Below are 15,306 nucleotides of genomic sequence, written 5' to 3' on the forward strand. Positions count from 1 at the left end.
TCAGTAGCCTCCAAATAAAAGCTTTGCTATTAGCCTTCTCTTTTCCTCTCCATTTAAAGGAACAGAAGATAAAATCCTGAACATCCTGCCAGATCTCGGGATGTGACATCCGGAAGAAGGTTTGGTGGTGTCCCCTGACAGACATCATGCCTCCTGTTAGAACTTTGGTGTCTGCGGGGGCAGAATTCCAGGCTGTTTCTGCCCATTGCCCTGTCTGGGTTTAATTGATCTCCGCCTCTGTTGGCAGCTCTTCAGGAGGCAGAAAATGAAACTTATTTGCTGGAAGTGTCACTGCCATCTGCACATGCACGCACAGCTGTGCCAAGGGACCCCTGTCATTCTTTCTGCAGATGGGGGTCCATACCTCAGAGAGTGCTTGTGGCAGGGGAGCGTGGCCTCATTTCCTGTGTCTTCTCCAAGGGCTGTGACTGTCCCAGAGTTGCTCCTGAACCCTGTCTTCTCAAGGTTTAGAAAGAAATGAAAAGGAAAGAATGAAACACTTGTTGAAGCATTGAGAATCTCAGAAGCACCCCAAAAATGGTCTGGGGTCACCTAACCACCTCTTTCCAAGATCTGTTTTTCCCTTATGGTGGTGGTTCTCCTTCATGTCTCTCTTCAGTGTGAAATAGACTGAAATTGGATTCAGCATTTAGATCTTCTAAAGAACTGGTTTCTTTCTAAGCCCCCAAATTATAAAAAGATAATCGCCCTGATATCCCCCTTTCCAATCACAAAAGGAGGAGGCCTTGTGATACCAAGATTATCAGAACCTGGCATCCTCTACAAAATAGAAATGCATGTGCTCTTACTTCTTTCCTGGAACAATAACTCTATGTACATCTTGGCTCAAGATGGAATTATTTGCAGTTTTCTCCTCAAACTTCTTCAGAGATGTCAGCACAATCACATCTATTAGGCTGCATATAGGGAGAGGGTACTTCTTTTCTTTTTATTTTTCTGTCTTCTTTTCCAGCCTTATGTGAGGCTGCAGGTTAATTGAGCTGTGTGCAAAGTACAAGTCCTTGTCTATGGTAGGGAATGACCGTAGTCAATGATGCCATTGACTCACCAAGCAAGTCCTTTTACCCAGGTCTACTCCAGAGAGGCACGTGGCCACCTGTGTGCAGGTGGTCCTCTTCATCTATGGAACCTGGAGTGCTTTGTGGTCATGGTTCCGCAGCAGCCTAATCTAGCGGCAAACTGGTCAACTACAGGGCATGGGAAAACCACCAGTAAAGAGAGGGGAGAGTTAGTCACAAAGCAAATTAGGTTTAAGAAGGACTCAAAAAACAAGCCACCTAGTTTCAGCTCCCAGTGCTTGCTCCAAAGTCCTGCTCACATGGCTTTGTTTGCACACTGGCCCTGCAGTTTACCAGCGTTAAGCAAGTTCTTCAACTTTCTGAGCCCCAGTTCCCTCAGTCTATAAGGCACTGACATTTTGAAAGTATTTATAAGTGTTATGTTTGAGATATCACTAGCTGAAGCCTTTTTGGCCAGGTAGAGAGAACTGATTGAATGCACCCAGTTAGCACATGTTCCCCAGAAGAAAGTTCTGGAGTCTGCCTTTCTAGATTATCTGTTTCCCGACTCAAGCCTGAGGTTTAGCTTCTGCGGCTTCTCAGGGCTCCTACAGCAGTGCCCCGCACTCAGCCTCCCCTGCCCTCCCTGTCCCCGATGGCCTGACTTTCCTCCCGCAGGCTCCACTCTCCCCAGCAGAGAGGACTTCTGCCCCACAGGGACGGCCCTTCACTCTGTAATGAGTCCAGTCCTCTGCCCCGGGACATAACTGCCATTGAAATGTGGGGCATCCCTCTCCTGCGAATGCTGCTGAGAGCCTGTGACCAGGGTGTGAACCTCAGCCCAGCTTGTCACGCGCCCTTTTGGTGACCTTGTTTGTGCGAGCCTTTCGGCTCCTAAGTCTTCACATTTATCCTCAGTGAAATGTTCTCCCTTCTGCTCGTTCTCAGTCATGATGAGGAGCCCAAGGTCCTTAGAGAAGAGGCTTCATGCAAATTTCAACTTTCTCCCTTACACCGTCAGTAGGTCTGAGAATAGGAAGTTATTCCTGTGTCCCAAGGCTAAACTCTGTTTTGGGGGCTTCCCGCTCAGCTTTGTACACCTGCTGCACATTAATTCCACCATTCAGGCTCATGGAGAAGAAAGGAGGGGTTTTCTTAATACATCCTATTCTCTGTTCACATCGGGGCTACACTGCTTCAGATCAATGGCTCCAAAATAAAACTGCTGTGCCGGTTACCCATCTAGCAGAAGAGCAAAACTATGGGAGTAGGTGGTCTTCAGCAAACACATTCACAATTCCATATTCCATTTCTCGTCCTCCTTTCCATGAGCTCCTTGAGACGGGAACCATTTTTTTCCTTCCATCTTTTCATAACTCATAGCAGAGTTCTCTGTCCCAATGGGGATCCAGAAAAGTTTGCTGGCAAACAACATTCATCCTACACTATAGTCAGATTTCCAAGGATTGCCTATGTATTTAAAATGAAAATGTCTATAAAAGGGAGATGGTTTAATCTATCATAGCTTATGGCACACACAAAAAAAATGCCATTTCACATGCGAGGAAGGTTTGGGGGGTCTGGTCACAGTCCTGGGGCCCTGAGAGGAAGCTCTTTGTCAGCCATCACTGTTCAGCCAGTATTGGATTAAGTATATATCATTATATAGTATTAAACATATATTATTTAGAGAGAATGTATGGATTAAACATATCTGGGACCTAAATGAGCTCATAGTTTCTAAAACCAATCACTTAGCTTATGAGGGACTTACTTCTCACTTATTTGACTAATTATGTGCATAAAAACTGCATGGCTTAGGTAGTGGTTTATATGCACTCGTTTTAGGAGGAGCACACCTTGGCCTTCGTGTCTGTGAAGGAAAGTACTTACTGTCGAATGCAGATGCTCCCGAAACTGGCCTTTAAATTTCCTCTGGGGGGAAATGGACTCTCCTAGTCCTAACCTAGAAATGGCCCTGTCCTAGGAGGGGGGCCCATTTCCTTTGGGGTACATCAACCCTGGCTCTAGCCCTCAGCCTCATAGCACTTCCTTGCCTCCCTCTTCTAGAAGCCCGCGGCCGCCTGCCTCCCTCCTCCTCCCAAATCCAAGATAATTAGGGCTTTCCCTGCTTTGCTGGTTTGTTGGCCCACAATTATGATTTATAACGAACCCACAAACAGGAATACCAAACAGCTTGAACTTCTGCTACAGTCTATTCTGAATAGTCATTTTAAATATGATCTGGGTACAGGAGTGAGCTTGGAGGGATAAAAGGAAGGAGCTGTAGGAAGGTAGAGAGGAGCATCTTGAAACTGTTTTTCCTCTTAAGTGGGAAGGCGACACTGGGCCAGGAGGGTGGGAGTGCACACACAGCAATACCAGGACGCAAACACTTAGAGCCACACTCTCCAAACACTAAGGGCCCCTGACCTCTCCTGTCCCTGACGAGACTGAAGCCCAGAAAAGTTGGGCAATTTGCACCAAATTGTTCCTTTTTTAAAATAAATTTTATTGTTTATATTTATAATATACAACATAATATCATAAGACATCATCATAAGGCAATATAAGGTGACTATAGTAAAGAAATTAATATATGTGTTATCTCATCCATTTTGTTTTTATTTTTGTAGAAAAATCTAACCAAGTCGTTTTTGACATTCGTTGTGTTGTTTAATTTGTTTTGGGGGGGGTCATATTTAAAATTTCTGAGGGCCTAAGATCAATTTTAACCAAGACAGACATAAAGAATTTCACTTTTTCTCTTACTGGTTTTACTTTTCCAGTTGATGCTGGTTTGTATTTTAAGAATAATCTTAGCTGGATGGTTGTTTTCCCATCAGTTTGAACCAACTCCCTTTTCTTTCCCATATACCAAAGGCAGTGGTAGTCTCCAGGTGGCCTCAGTCTTTGACAGTCTGCACTAGGAAGAAAGACAAAGGCGGCATGCCATCCCCTCTTTCCTACTGGGACTCAAAAAAGCCCTTCAGGAAGCAAAAGCCGGCTTCCTGGCAGCTTCTCCGGGTGGCGCCCGTGGGCTGCAGCAGGATTCTCTCTTCTGCAGGCTTTGTGCCCATCTGCTCTCTGGGGCTGTCTCAGATTGGCCGCATGAATCTCGGGACAGATGCCAGTACCTTCAAGTTTTATACCATGTGTGGCCTCCAGGAAGGCTTTGAGCCTTTTGCCGTCAATATGAACCGAGATGTTGCGATGTGGTTCAGCAAGCGCCTCCCGACATTTGTCAATGTGCCAAAGGATCATCCGCACATAGAGGTAATGTTACACACGGCCGGCGACTGGCAGGGAAGGCACTCGGCTCCCTAATTCGCCTGTCAACAGGTGGCTGCTTACCTAAGCCCACACCCTGGCTGCCTCCTAGCACCTCCCTCTGAGCCACAGTTGCAGGCTCATGAGTCAGAGCAGCTCGGTGGCATCTTAAAAGACAACAGCTAGCAGATTGTTCCTTGAGCCTTTGGGTCGCGGGATTTTCTTTAGACATTCCTGGGCTGCTATTGTCATCCACAGACCTTAAACGTTGCTTTCTTCAAAAAGTTCAATATCTGCACTCAAGAGTATATGTCCTGAACATATATGAGCCTGTATGCTTATAACTTGATATCTCTTAGGCCCTATTTAATTTGTGTTAGTGTGTTCAGTTATTGAGATTGAATCCAGGGGTATTCTACCTCTGAGCTACATCTCCCAGTCTTTTTTATTTTTTTTAAACAGAGTCTTACTAAGTTGCTGAGCACCTCATTAATTTTCTGAGGCTGGCCTCAAGCCTGTGACCCTTCTGTCTTAGCCTCCCAAGTCCTGGGATTACAAATGTGTGCCACCATGCCCTTCTTAGCCCTGTTTAATTTTCGTGGTACCATTTCCAAGATCTTACACTAAAGTGTGATAGTTGGTAGTGACATCCTCACCTATTGGGGCACTCAGGAGAGCCTAAAGATGTAAGGAGCCCAATCTGGGCTCTGGTTCCACATCCACTGGTCTCTATTTTGGAAAACCGTGGCCAGTGTGGGAGGAGTGCCAATGGAAAGCCCAGCCAACGGCTGTAGCGCTCCCTGGGCAGAGCCAGTGGCTGCTTCAGCCCAGATCCAAGTTCCCTTAACTTGCCCTCCAGTCTGATTTCAGTGGGCTCTGGCTCCCCATTTCCCACTCTCCCTCACATTCTTAAGTTACTGAGACTGTTATTTTTCTGCTTCCTCTGTGACTATCACTTAAGAAAGGTGGCTCCTGAGCTTTGGAATGCCTTGACACCCCTTAGATAATAGAAACCACACAAATGCTTAAGCACACTCAGCCCTGGGGGTAAGCACTAAGGAGAAAAGAGCAGGTTGTAGGAAAGTTATTATTGTTGTAAGTTTTTATTTCTTCTCCCCCCACCCACCCACCATGCACACACACATTTCAAAAACCCAGCTTTAATCTTTCCTTCCCATTCTACCCCCTCCACTGCAATTCTTGGGGCCCAGGAGTTAGAGCAGGAGTGGGAGCCTTAGCTCCCAGGTGGAAATGGGACCCAGTAGGGGAGAGGGTGAGAGCGAAATGTCTCTTCTTGAACTTTGGGCTCTCTGCTCCCTTTCCTTAGATGGCCTCATACTAGTGACAAGGGAAATCACCAGAAAGATTTTCTTTTTAACTGCTTGCCCCTGACCAGCCTTTGTGGATGCCACACACACTATATATCACCCAGACACCACCTGCTTCTCTGGCACTTGTTCTCCACTCTTGGCTTTCCAGAGAACTCAGTGGGCAGCTACTTAAACCTCTGATTTCACCTGGTGCAGCGGCAACCACCTGTGATCTCAGTTCATGGGAGGCTGAGACGAGGATCGCAGGTTCCAGAAACCCCAACAACTGAGCAAGACCCTGTTTCAGACAAAAAACATAAAAAGGGCTTGGGGGAAAGTAGTTCAGAAGAAGAATGTCCTTAACTTCAATCTCTAGTTCCCACGAAGGAGGAAGGGAGGGAAGGAGTCTCCGATTTCTCCATTTAGGAGCAAATCTATTCTATAGGACAGGGCCCAAGAAATGACAAGGATCATAGATGAGTTCTCACTAGTGAGAACTATGGTTTGCAGAGTCCTCATCATTGTTACTTATGCCAGAGGAGGAGGGACGGGTTGAGGTGAGGCCCTCCAGTATTTCAGGGTGAGGACTGTGCTGTCCCCAGGTCGTGAGGATCGATGGCACCATGGATAGCCCTCCATGCCTCAAGGTGACCCACAAGACGTTCGGCACCCAGAACAGCAATGCCAGCATGATCTACTGCCGGCTGAGCATGCCCGTCGAGTGCCACTCCTCCTTCAACCACAGCCCCTGCCTGGACAGTGAGGCTTTCCAGAAAAGGTGAGTGGGGCCTCCGGCTTCAGAGGCATGTGTTGTACCTGCTCTAAGTTGATTTTGTGCTTTTCCTCTACCTCAGCACAAAGACTCAGAACACAGGGCTCTCTCTTCTTCCAGCTGGGGAAAGAAATGAGGGTGTGTGTGCACACGTGTACATACATGCACAGATGGGGGGTTCCCTGTGTGACAAATGGAGCCACATCTGCGAGAAGTTCCTGCTCTTCTTGTGCTCGCAGGGCTCGAGCCTCCTTGCTGCCCACGATGGCTGTGTTTGAGAAGTGAGAGGAATGTGAGTGCATGAGCTGGTGCAGTGGTTGCTGCTGCCTTGTCAAGTTAGAAGCTTTTGGAAACTGCCTTCTTTGCATACCTGTGGGCACTGTCCAGCCCTCCAGCTGGGTGGCTCATGAGTAATGTGACTTCTTCCTTCCTGATAAGAAATATGTTCCTTATAGTTCCCCCCCCCTTAGTATCTATTTTTAATCTCTGATGTATGTCTGTCATCTGGACTCATCTTGTCCAGGTCTCCTGTAGCATTTCACTGTTGACCAAGCTTTTAAACAAATGCTGCTGCTTGAGGGAACAGAATCGCCCATTCCGAGGTGTCCCTGACTATGCTGTGGTAATCACCTCATTCCTAATTTACCATCTGGGCTAAGAGACAAAAATGGGAAGTCAGAGCCCTGCCTTGTGGTAGCAACTTAAAAGGAACAAGTCCCAAGACCAAATTGCGATCTCTTGTGTATAGAAAACAGCCAGTTTCCTAAACTTGCTTTGATCATTAAAGGTAGATCAATTGCCTGTCAGGACTGTGGAATCCTCTATACAACTGAATAACTAAAGCATGGATTATCTTCCCCCCAGGAAACAGATGCAAGAAATACTTTCTCATACAACAACAGTAAGTAAATGTGCTCAATTATGGTTTTAATTATTTGATTCTTTGCTGTGCCTGGTTAATATGCCCCTTACAGCAAAGATCCATTTAGAGATCTTCTTTAATTGCCAATTACTCTGTCTTTTAATATCCATCTTGATGCTTCCAGAACACATCTGTGGCATTTCTCAAATGAGGAAAAGACAGATAGTCACTCAGTGCAGAGCAGAAACTCTACCTGGAGCTCCCAATTGGGCAACATCGTGGAGTCGCTGCCAATTCGCTCCCAGGAATCCAGCATTGCCTTTCTCATTGCATCAGTTGGACCATCTTTTGTTTGCTCCTTTGTATAAACTTTCATGGCGTGGCTCCCACAGTGTCAGTGTGAGGCTGGTATTGAAAGCAATCACATGAGAACGAGGGGAAGGAAGCTAGCCCAGATGTGGAAACTACTTTGGTACCTTTTCCATATTTAGACAATAAGCAGTAATACCTCCTCATCTCTTTCTTTCTCTCATACTTCTTTAGCACCTAGCCAGGGAAAAAAATGTCAATGGAATAAAAGTGTTTTTGTTCCTACTCTGAAATTGTCCTTCCCAAAAGTTATCATGCAGTGTTGAACACATAAGTTAGACATCATTAAGAACAAAATTCTTACTGCAGCACACCTTACACTTACTATGCCCAGACCCTACACACAGCACATCATGTCACCTTTCCATTCAATCTCCATTTAACTCACTTAAAATTAATTTAATCAACAACCCACAAAACGGGTGATACTATGCACAGACAGCACAAATGACTTGTCCAAGGTCACACAAAGAATAACTGACAATGTCAAAATTCAAGCATGAGTTTGTCTGACTTGACCTTTTTGTAATCTCCTGATCAAGAGAATTTGACAGACTACAAATAAGTGTTGCATGGTTAAGAATAAATCTGCTCAGTCATAAAGAAAATGATGAAGCCATCACCTTCCTTGCCACTGTAGCTCTGATTGTAACAGTGTGGCGTGCCTCACAAATTGTCTCACCCTCACCAAGGACGGCTGTCGTCCTCAGCATTACCTGTGGGTGGGCGCGATTGCCATGTAAGCGTGTTTGGCCAGGATGTGGTGGTTTTCATTTGCAGCCTCTTTTCCAAGACTTTCCAAAAATATAAACTCCTTTGGACCTCCCTGTAGAAGTAAGAAATAATAGGAGTTCTTTCACCTGTGATTGTCCTCTCTTTGAGAGCAGGGACTGCGCAGCCCCTCCCTGCAGCCTAGGTCCTTCTGGTGCTGGGAGGGATCGGGTTCTGTGCTGAACATTCTAAGTTGCTGCCGCTGACTCCATCAACGGTGTCTTCTGACCACATCACCAGCTCCATCTGGGCAACAGGTGGTAGATTAAATGCTCACTGCCCCGGGTGCTAAAGCAAAGCACAAAAGAGGGAAATGAAGAAGCCAGCATCTCGATCTGGCCTTCTGTCTGAGCCCAGAGTCTGCAACAGTGTGTGCTTCATAGAAGGGCCAACGAGGCTGCTGCGTTTTTTCTGCCCCTTGGCCGCCACCACCCCCACACGGGGGGCTACTCACTCCCCTCTGTTGTCCTTCCGCAGCAGTGCTACTACGCCATCCGCATCTTTGCTGGGCAGGACCCCTCCTGCGTCTGGGTTGGATGGGTGACTCCAGACTATCATTTGCACAGCGAAAAGTTTGACCTGAATAAAAACTGTACAGTGACTGTCACCCTGGGGGATGAAAGAGGCCGGGTCCACGAAAGGTAAGGGAGGCTCCCAAGAGGCAGGGTTGGTCATCAGGTGTCTTGCTCCCTCCCCTCTGCTACTCTACCACAGAAGTAACCATTTAGCCTATCTTAAAAGGAGAACATGATGCCCAGGATTAAAATTCTTAAGTAAATTGGGGAGTGGTGATGGTTTGATATGATAGTGAGGAGTGGTAGAGACAAGGGGTAATTTTATTACATATAAAACCATGACCAAGGCATGGAAGCACATGCCTGTAATCCCTGTATTTGGGAGATTAAGACAGAAAGATCGCAGGTTCCAGGACAGCCTCAGCAACTTAGTGAGACCCTGTTTCAAAATAAAATAGGGCTAAGGCTATAGCTCAGTAATAAAGTACCTCTGGGTTCAATCTCAAGTGTCCCCTTCCCAAATCATAACCCAGAGATGAGAGAGGAAAAGACACACAGTCAGGCAATTCAGCTCTGATGTTCTTCTCAGAGTTTTCTCCATGATTTTCAGGCATTTCCCAATTTCTACATCAGTAGGAGACAAAGAAAATCCCTGAGTGCTTGAGAGAAGTCAGTTCCGAAGAAATAACAAGATGTACCGTATCACACAGCAACCAATAAGCTCAGAACGCCCTCTTCTCGAGAATTTGTAATAGCAAAAGCATAAAGAATGTCAAAGAGACACAGAAAATTCATGAATAATAGCCACTGAATAGAAATTAGGGCTCTTTAAGGGAAACATGTTTTAGACTTGCCTGTATTTTCCCATTGTGTCCCAGTATTCCTGCCAGAGAAGAATCTTCAGCCAGATGTGCCTTGGAGGTGACCCAGGAGACTGTCTGGTGGTCCCAAGTTCCCCACCTGCATGAGCTGCCAGAGCTCATTCCCTGTACAATTCATATAGAGACTGGTTCTTCCTCAGGCTGACCTTCCCTCCCTACAAAGTCAGGAACACATTACAGTCAGTATTCTTTATATATTACTGGCTTATTAAGCCCGGTGGCCAGAGATCACAGTCACTGTCAAGAGGGACCCCTTTGGGCAGAGGCTCTGAAAGCAAATTTGTATGCTTACCAGTTTTAAAACTAAGTCCCAATACTTACTAGCAGTGAACCTTGGATCATTCACGTAACTGCCTTGCACCTCTATTTCCTCATCTATAAAATGAGAATAAGTCAGGTGTGGTGGCATAAACCTGTAATCTCAGTACAGAAGGCTGAGACAAGAGGATCACGGGCTCAAGATCAGCCTCAGTAACTTAGTGAGATTCTCAGCAACCTAGCAAGGCCCTGTTTTAAATTTAAAAAAACAGGGCTGGGAATATAACTCGTACACACTGGGAAGATACGGGTATATCTAAAACATGTTTCTAATCCCATGGGATTTCGTGAGGGAAAAATGAGTAATTCATAGGAAAATGCTGAGAATGAGCCTCGCCTATGTTAACTCAGCAAATGTTAACTCTACCATTACTGCTCTTATTGAATGTCCATCATGTTATAGGAGCCAAAATAGATATCTTAAGCGATATATGGCTTTGGTTGGAAAGAAAATTTGTGAGAACAATTGACCAACTCAATTTTTTGCTCTTCAGCCAGATGAATAAAAGGCACAAATGCCCATTGCCTCTGGATTTACAGCTCCTGTTGGCTGGTCCTGACATACCAAACAGACTGCTTGCTTTATCTGAGCCTCACTGACCACATTTACTGTGAAAATTAGCTGACATGTTAGCACCTAGAGCAAGACCTAGTGTGTGGTAGGCACTCAATAATTCTTAATTCTTTGTTCTACATAACAAGCAATAAACACAGGGTCGATGTTCAAATGTTTCAGGGCATTTTTAATTTGGCACTTTAAAATATGCCCACAGCCTGCCATGTCACCTTCACAGAGCTCCAATACATTATTAATTGAATTCTGTATTAGTAACCAATGTATTTAGTAATGCAGTCACTAAAAAGCAATAATAGCAAAGCTGCAGTTTGACCTTTATGGACATCTACCAGTAGCTGTAACTCTTTGGAAGAGACAGTATGCACCAGCCCCTGCCTGAGGGGTGTTCATACTAAAGAAACAGCCCTATTGGGGTTTCTTCAGAGGAGAGGGAAGGGGAGGAGAGGAGATAAATGTGTGATGGCAAAGGGATTTCTACCCCCAGGGGAAAACGATAGGTTTCCTTCTGGCCAGAAAGGATCTTGGAAAATCCTAATAGAGCCAGGCATGGTGACGCACGCTTGTAATCCCAGCATTTGGGAAGCTGAGACCGGAGGATCGTGGTTTGCGGATAGCCTTAGCTACTTAGTGAGGCCCTCCACAACTCAGTGAGACCCTGTTCCAAAAATAAAAAAGACTAAAAAATAGGGCTAGGGGTGTAGCTCAGAGGTAAAATGCCCCTGGGTTCCATTCCCAGTATTTAAAAAAAAAAAAAATCCAATAGAACCCTTGGCCTTTCCAATAAGGATGCAGTCCAGAGAGGTCAAGCAGCATTAAGAATGTGCAGTGTTCCGGGCCTGTCCTTTGCAGTACTGAACACACTGTCCCTGCCCTCCATGCAGCCAAGGGCCGTAACAGAAACCCACACTGGGCCATATCATACTGACCTCCGAATGCTTGAAGGTGCTTCTCTAGCGTCAAGGACAGAGTCCATCTCTCCCTTAACCTGAGAAAAGTCACACTTCAAGGGACTGTATCCCTCAGATGTTGTCCAAAGACGGACAAGGAGGAGACAGAATCCACTGCCTCTTGCCACCGCCCATCATGAGGGCTCTGCATATCCCTACAGCTCACCTGGGCATGGAATCCTACAATTAAGGGCTCAGGCTTCAGAGCCTCTGAGTCCTTTTTTGGTTATTATAGCTTGCTTTTTAAGTGTGAATGCCTGTAATGGAATTCAGCATTCTGGAGTTGTAAGTAGCTAGTGAGAGCGGCACCTGAGTTGGCCGTTAGGCAGTGGAGCAGGAGGCTGACCTCCAGGAAGCTGGGAAGGTCAGATAAGTATAGGTTTGGGAGGCAAAGGGCATCAGAGACAAAGGACCTGCCTTGCAAGTCTTTTCCAGCCAATCCTGTGGTCCTAAAGAATATGGGCTGGAGTTTTCAAGTGATTTATAGCTTTTGGCCCTGCTTACCAGACTAGAATCCTGAACCCAGCTTTTTATTTCTGCCTCTTATACCTAATCCATGCATGTTTGCTTCAGATGGCCACCCTCTCTGTCCTTTAATTTCCCATCTCTCAGGAGGAAATACTACTATTCTCATCATCTGTCTTGCAGAACAAATGGATATTGAGTTAAGAATCAGTTACCTGAACAGTGTGCTCTGTGGAAAGAAAAAGGTAGCCTACTGGATAGCCACATCCCCAAACAGAGTAGCTTGTGCCTGAATAAGTAAAGTTGGAACTGAGTGGATTCATCTAAGAAAAAAAATGACTGGGGGCTGGGCAGAAAGCTTCACAGGGAGGCTCCTGAGGCATTGTCCCCTGATGTCTCAATTGCAAACCACCCAGTCCAGATTCCGTGCCTTCTCCTCTCTCTCTCTCTCTCTCTCTCTCTTTCTCTCTGGCTCCCAGTGTGAAACGCAGCAACTGCTACATGGTCTGGGGTGGAGACATTGTGGCCAGCTCCCAAAGATCAAGTCGGAGCAACGTGGACCTGGAGATTGGCTGCCTGGCAGACCTGGCAATGGGCATGTTGTCCTTCTCCGCCAATGGGAAAGAACTGAGCACCTGCTACCAGGTAGAGGCGGCTTCTGTGGCTGATCAGTATTGTCGCAGGGCTGGTGTTTGTGGCTTGTGTTCCTCATTCTTTTTCACATTCAGTTTCTTTATCACAGCCTGTACAGTTGATAAGTCTATGTGGCTCGTGAGACACTTAGAACAACAAACAAAAAAAAGTGACTTTGTGTTGAGAAGAAAAAAAATCATATTTATTGGTCAATAAGATATGCTGATCATCCTTCTAGAGAAAGGAAAGTCTTTTCTTAGTGATATATTCATTTATTTCACAAATACTTCTCTGCCACCTTTATGTTATATAGTAAACAAGATGCAATATTTAAAAGGTAAACAAAAATACTTTTCTGAAGTGTCTACTCAAAAGAGAAATCTATAACAACTAATTTTCTATGTATTACCTTTGAAAAAAGCTTACTAAGTTACTCTGGATATCTTGCATGATCCTTTACAAATGTATTTAAGTTACCTGTTTTCTTATTTCATGGACCATTAATTTCTACAAAACTACACAGGAACACCTTTAGTTATACACATGTAGGTTTTCCCATCACTGGCCATAAAAAGCCTCATCTCTTCATCCTTGATGACCTGGGGAGATTGTAAAAGTGCTACATATAATATCTTCCTCTTAAAATTTTGTAATGAATACAAGCACAGCAAAAATGTCAAGAAGTATCTCAGAAAAAAAAAAAATACTTGTCTAACCAAGCGCTGCTCAGGTTCTTTGACCAAGAAAAGCAATTTTTTTAACTTTAACAATTAGTAAAATTCTATGAGCCTAGAGTTCCACAGAACCTACCATGGAAAATGCTAAAGAGTTAAATTTCTATGTTAAACATTCTTGACATTCCATCGGTGCAGTGGAGACTCACTTGTATGTGTAGACAGAAAGTGTTACAAGGGTTGAGAGAAGGAAAAAGCAGTCAGGGAAGTGTTCACTAAGGAGAAGTCTTGGTCTTTGAGAGGTAGAGAGAGCAAGCATGATTCTAAGTTGAACAAGTGGCCCAGGAAGCATTATGGAGAGAAGAAAGCATAAGGTGTGTTTGAAGATCAATGATCAGAATAACATGGGGCCATTTATGATCAGTGGTGAGAAATTGATTTGGAAAGGTAGGGAGATACATAGATAGAAAATAGGAAGCTACTAAAGGTTTTCAGCAAGGATGTGATATGCAGTGCTGAAGGAAGCAACTGTCTTCCAGGCTCACCAGCTTAGCTGACTATAGCAGATTTTTTTTAAATGTTCTGCCATTATATAATGAATAAAGTCCTGATTTTTCAGTCAGCCCCAGGTTACAGCCCCCATGCTGAAAAGCTTCTTGACAGTCAACTCTCGGACCTGGGGTCAGGAAGATGGGGTAAGGTGAGGAGCAGAAAAAGCAGCCTCCCTGAGTCTGAAAGGTCCATCGCCAAGAAACACAGACCACCCCTTGCTGAGGCCAGAGGTGGCTCCCTGGCCCCTGCAGCATCTCCCTCCCTGGGGTGACACCCCACACCTCCCTCTGCTGTGGGGAAGAGAAGATCATCAGCACTTGCCAGGCTTGGTCCAGCAGCTGGGGCCCAACCAGCCATTTCCAGAAAGAGGCATTTGCAAAACAGGCTTCTAGGCAGAAAGGAAAGAGCCCTCCTTCTAGTGCTTTCTCAAGATCCCCCTCCCCCAGCCTCAAGCCCCCTGAGAAAATGTTTTATATACATTATAGCCGTCCTTCAGAATCCATTAGCTTTTTCCCATTAACTTCTGAAACGAGTTGAACAGAAGGGTCCTCCCTGAGCTACAGAGAACTCTAGAGCGTTTAATAACTTTCAAACCTAGTTGGGCTTTGGAGATCCATAAACATTAACGAATTTTTTTTAGAAAATAAAACATGGCAGTCACAACAGCAGTGACTGCCTGCCTCAGGGAAGAGCCTGTGACTTGGAAATGTTACAACCAGGAGGAGGACACTGTGGCAGCTGCAGCCCATCCTCTGTGACCTGGGCTGGGTGATTGTCCTCTTTGAATCAGGCGTTGGCACCCTGCTCTCCTCTACTCCACGCACTTACATCCTGCTTACTTTTCTCAGTGGCCCCACTCCTGTTTCCCACCCTAAGCACCTCTGCTGGGAGTTGGAAGAGTGTCAGTTTCCAACAAGACAGTGACATGTCCAGCCATGTGTCTGGTCCCTGGCCAGGAGAATCATTGTTATTCTGCAGCTGTATTCGTTTTCATTTTTCAATTATCTCAAGAGGAACCAGCCAGCAATATTTCTACACTGGCTTTCAGTTCAGAAAAGACCAGTAACCGAAATAACGAGAGAAGGATTCTTTCAATGTTTCTAGACCTCCCCATTAAAGCAGTGTGATGCAATTTGAAAACTCTTTTCTGTCCCACTTAATGCAATCAGCAGAGAAATGAGAACCGACAGGTATGTTTGAGAGATGCTCCTCTGTGAGCGCTATGTCAGCCACACACCTCCAAGGAGGTGCCCGCTGTGCAGGTCAGACTTACCAGTGGGCTTAGCTTTCGGTTCTGACCCTTTTCTCCTGTGTCCTGACCTTCACACGTGATTAGAAACAGAACGTCTATTACCACAAGTACAAAATAGA

The 15,306-nt window shown here is 45.4% G+C and overlaps 1 protein-coding gene across 2 annotated transcripts in view; it reads left to right on the top strand.

The window, feature by feature from the left end:
- RYR3 (ryanodine receptor 3) overlaps nucleotides 1-15,306 on the top strand; it is a gene marked incomplete at both ends in the record, with an annotated part of 530,337 nt that overhangs the window by 327,204 nt on the left and 187,827 nt on the right. For both annotated transcript variants that reach the window (XM_080708162.1, XM_080708163.1), the window contains 5 exons: nucleotides 4,087-4,295; nucleotides 6,202-6,377; nucleotides 7,236-7,272; nucleotides 8,851-9,014; nucleotides 12,556-12,721. In XM_080708162.1, the coding sequence (XP_080564288.1) occupies nucleotides 4,087-4,295; nucleotides 6,202-6,377; nucleotides 7,236-7,272; nucleotides 8,851-9,014; nucleotides 12,556-12,721 (752 nt within the window). The remainder of the gene's footprint in view (nucleotides 1-4,086; nucleotides 4,296-6,201; nucleotides 6,378-7,235; nucleotides 7,273-8,850; nucleotides 9,015-12,555; nucleotides 12,722-15,306) is intronic.

The sequence above is a fragment of the Muscardinus avellanarius genome (assembly GCF_963383645.1).
Source record: "Muscardinus avellanarius genome assembly, chromosome: 12".
In the NCBI taxonomy this organism is placed as follows: Eukaryota; Metazoa; Chordata; class Mammalia; order Rodentia; family Gliridae; genus Muscardinus; species Muscardinus avellanarius.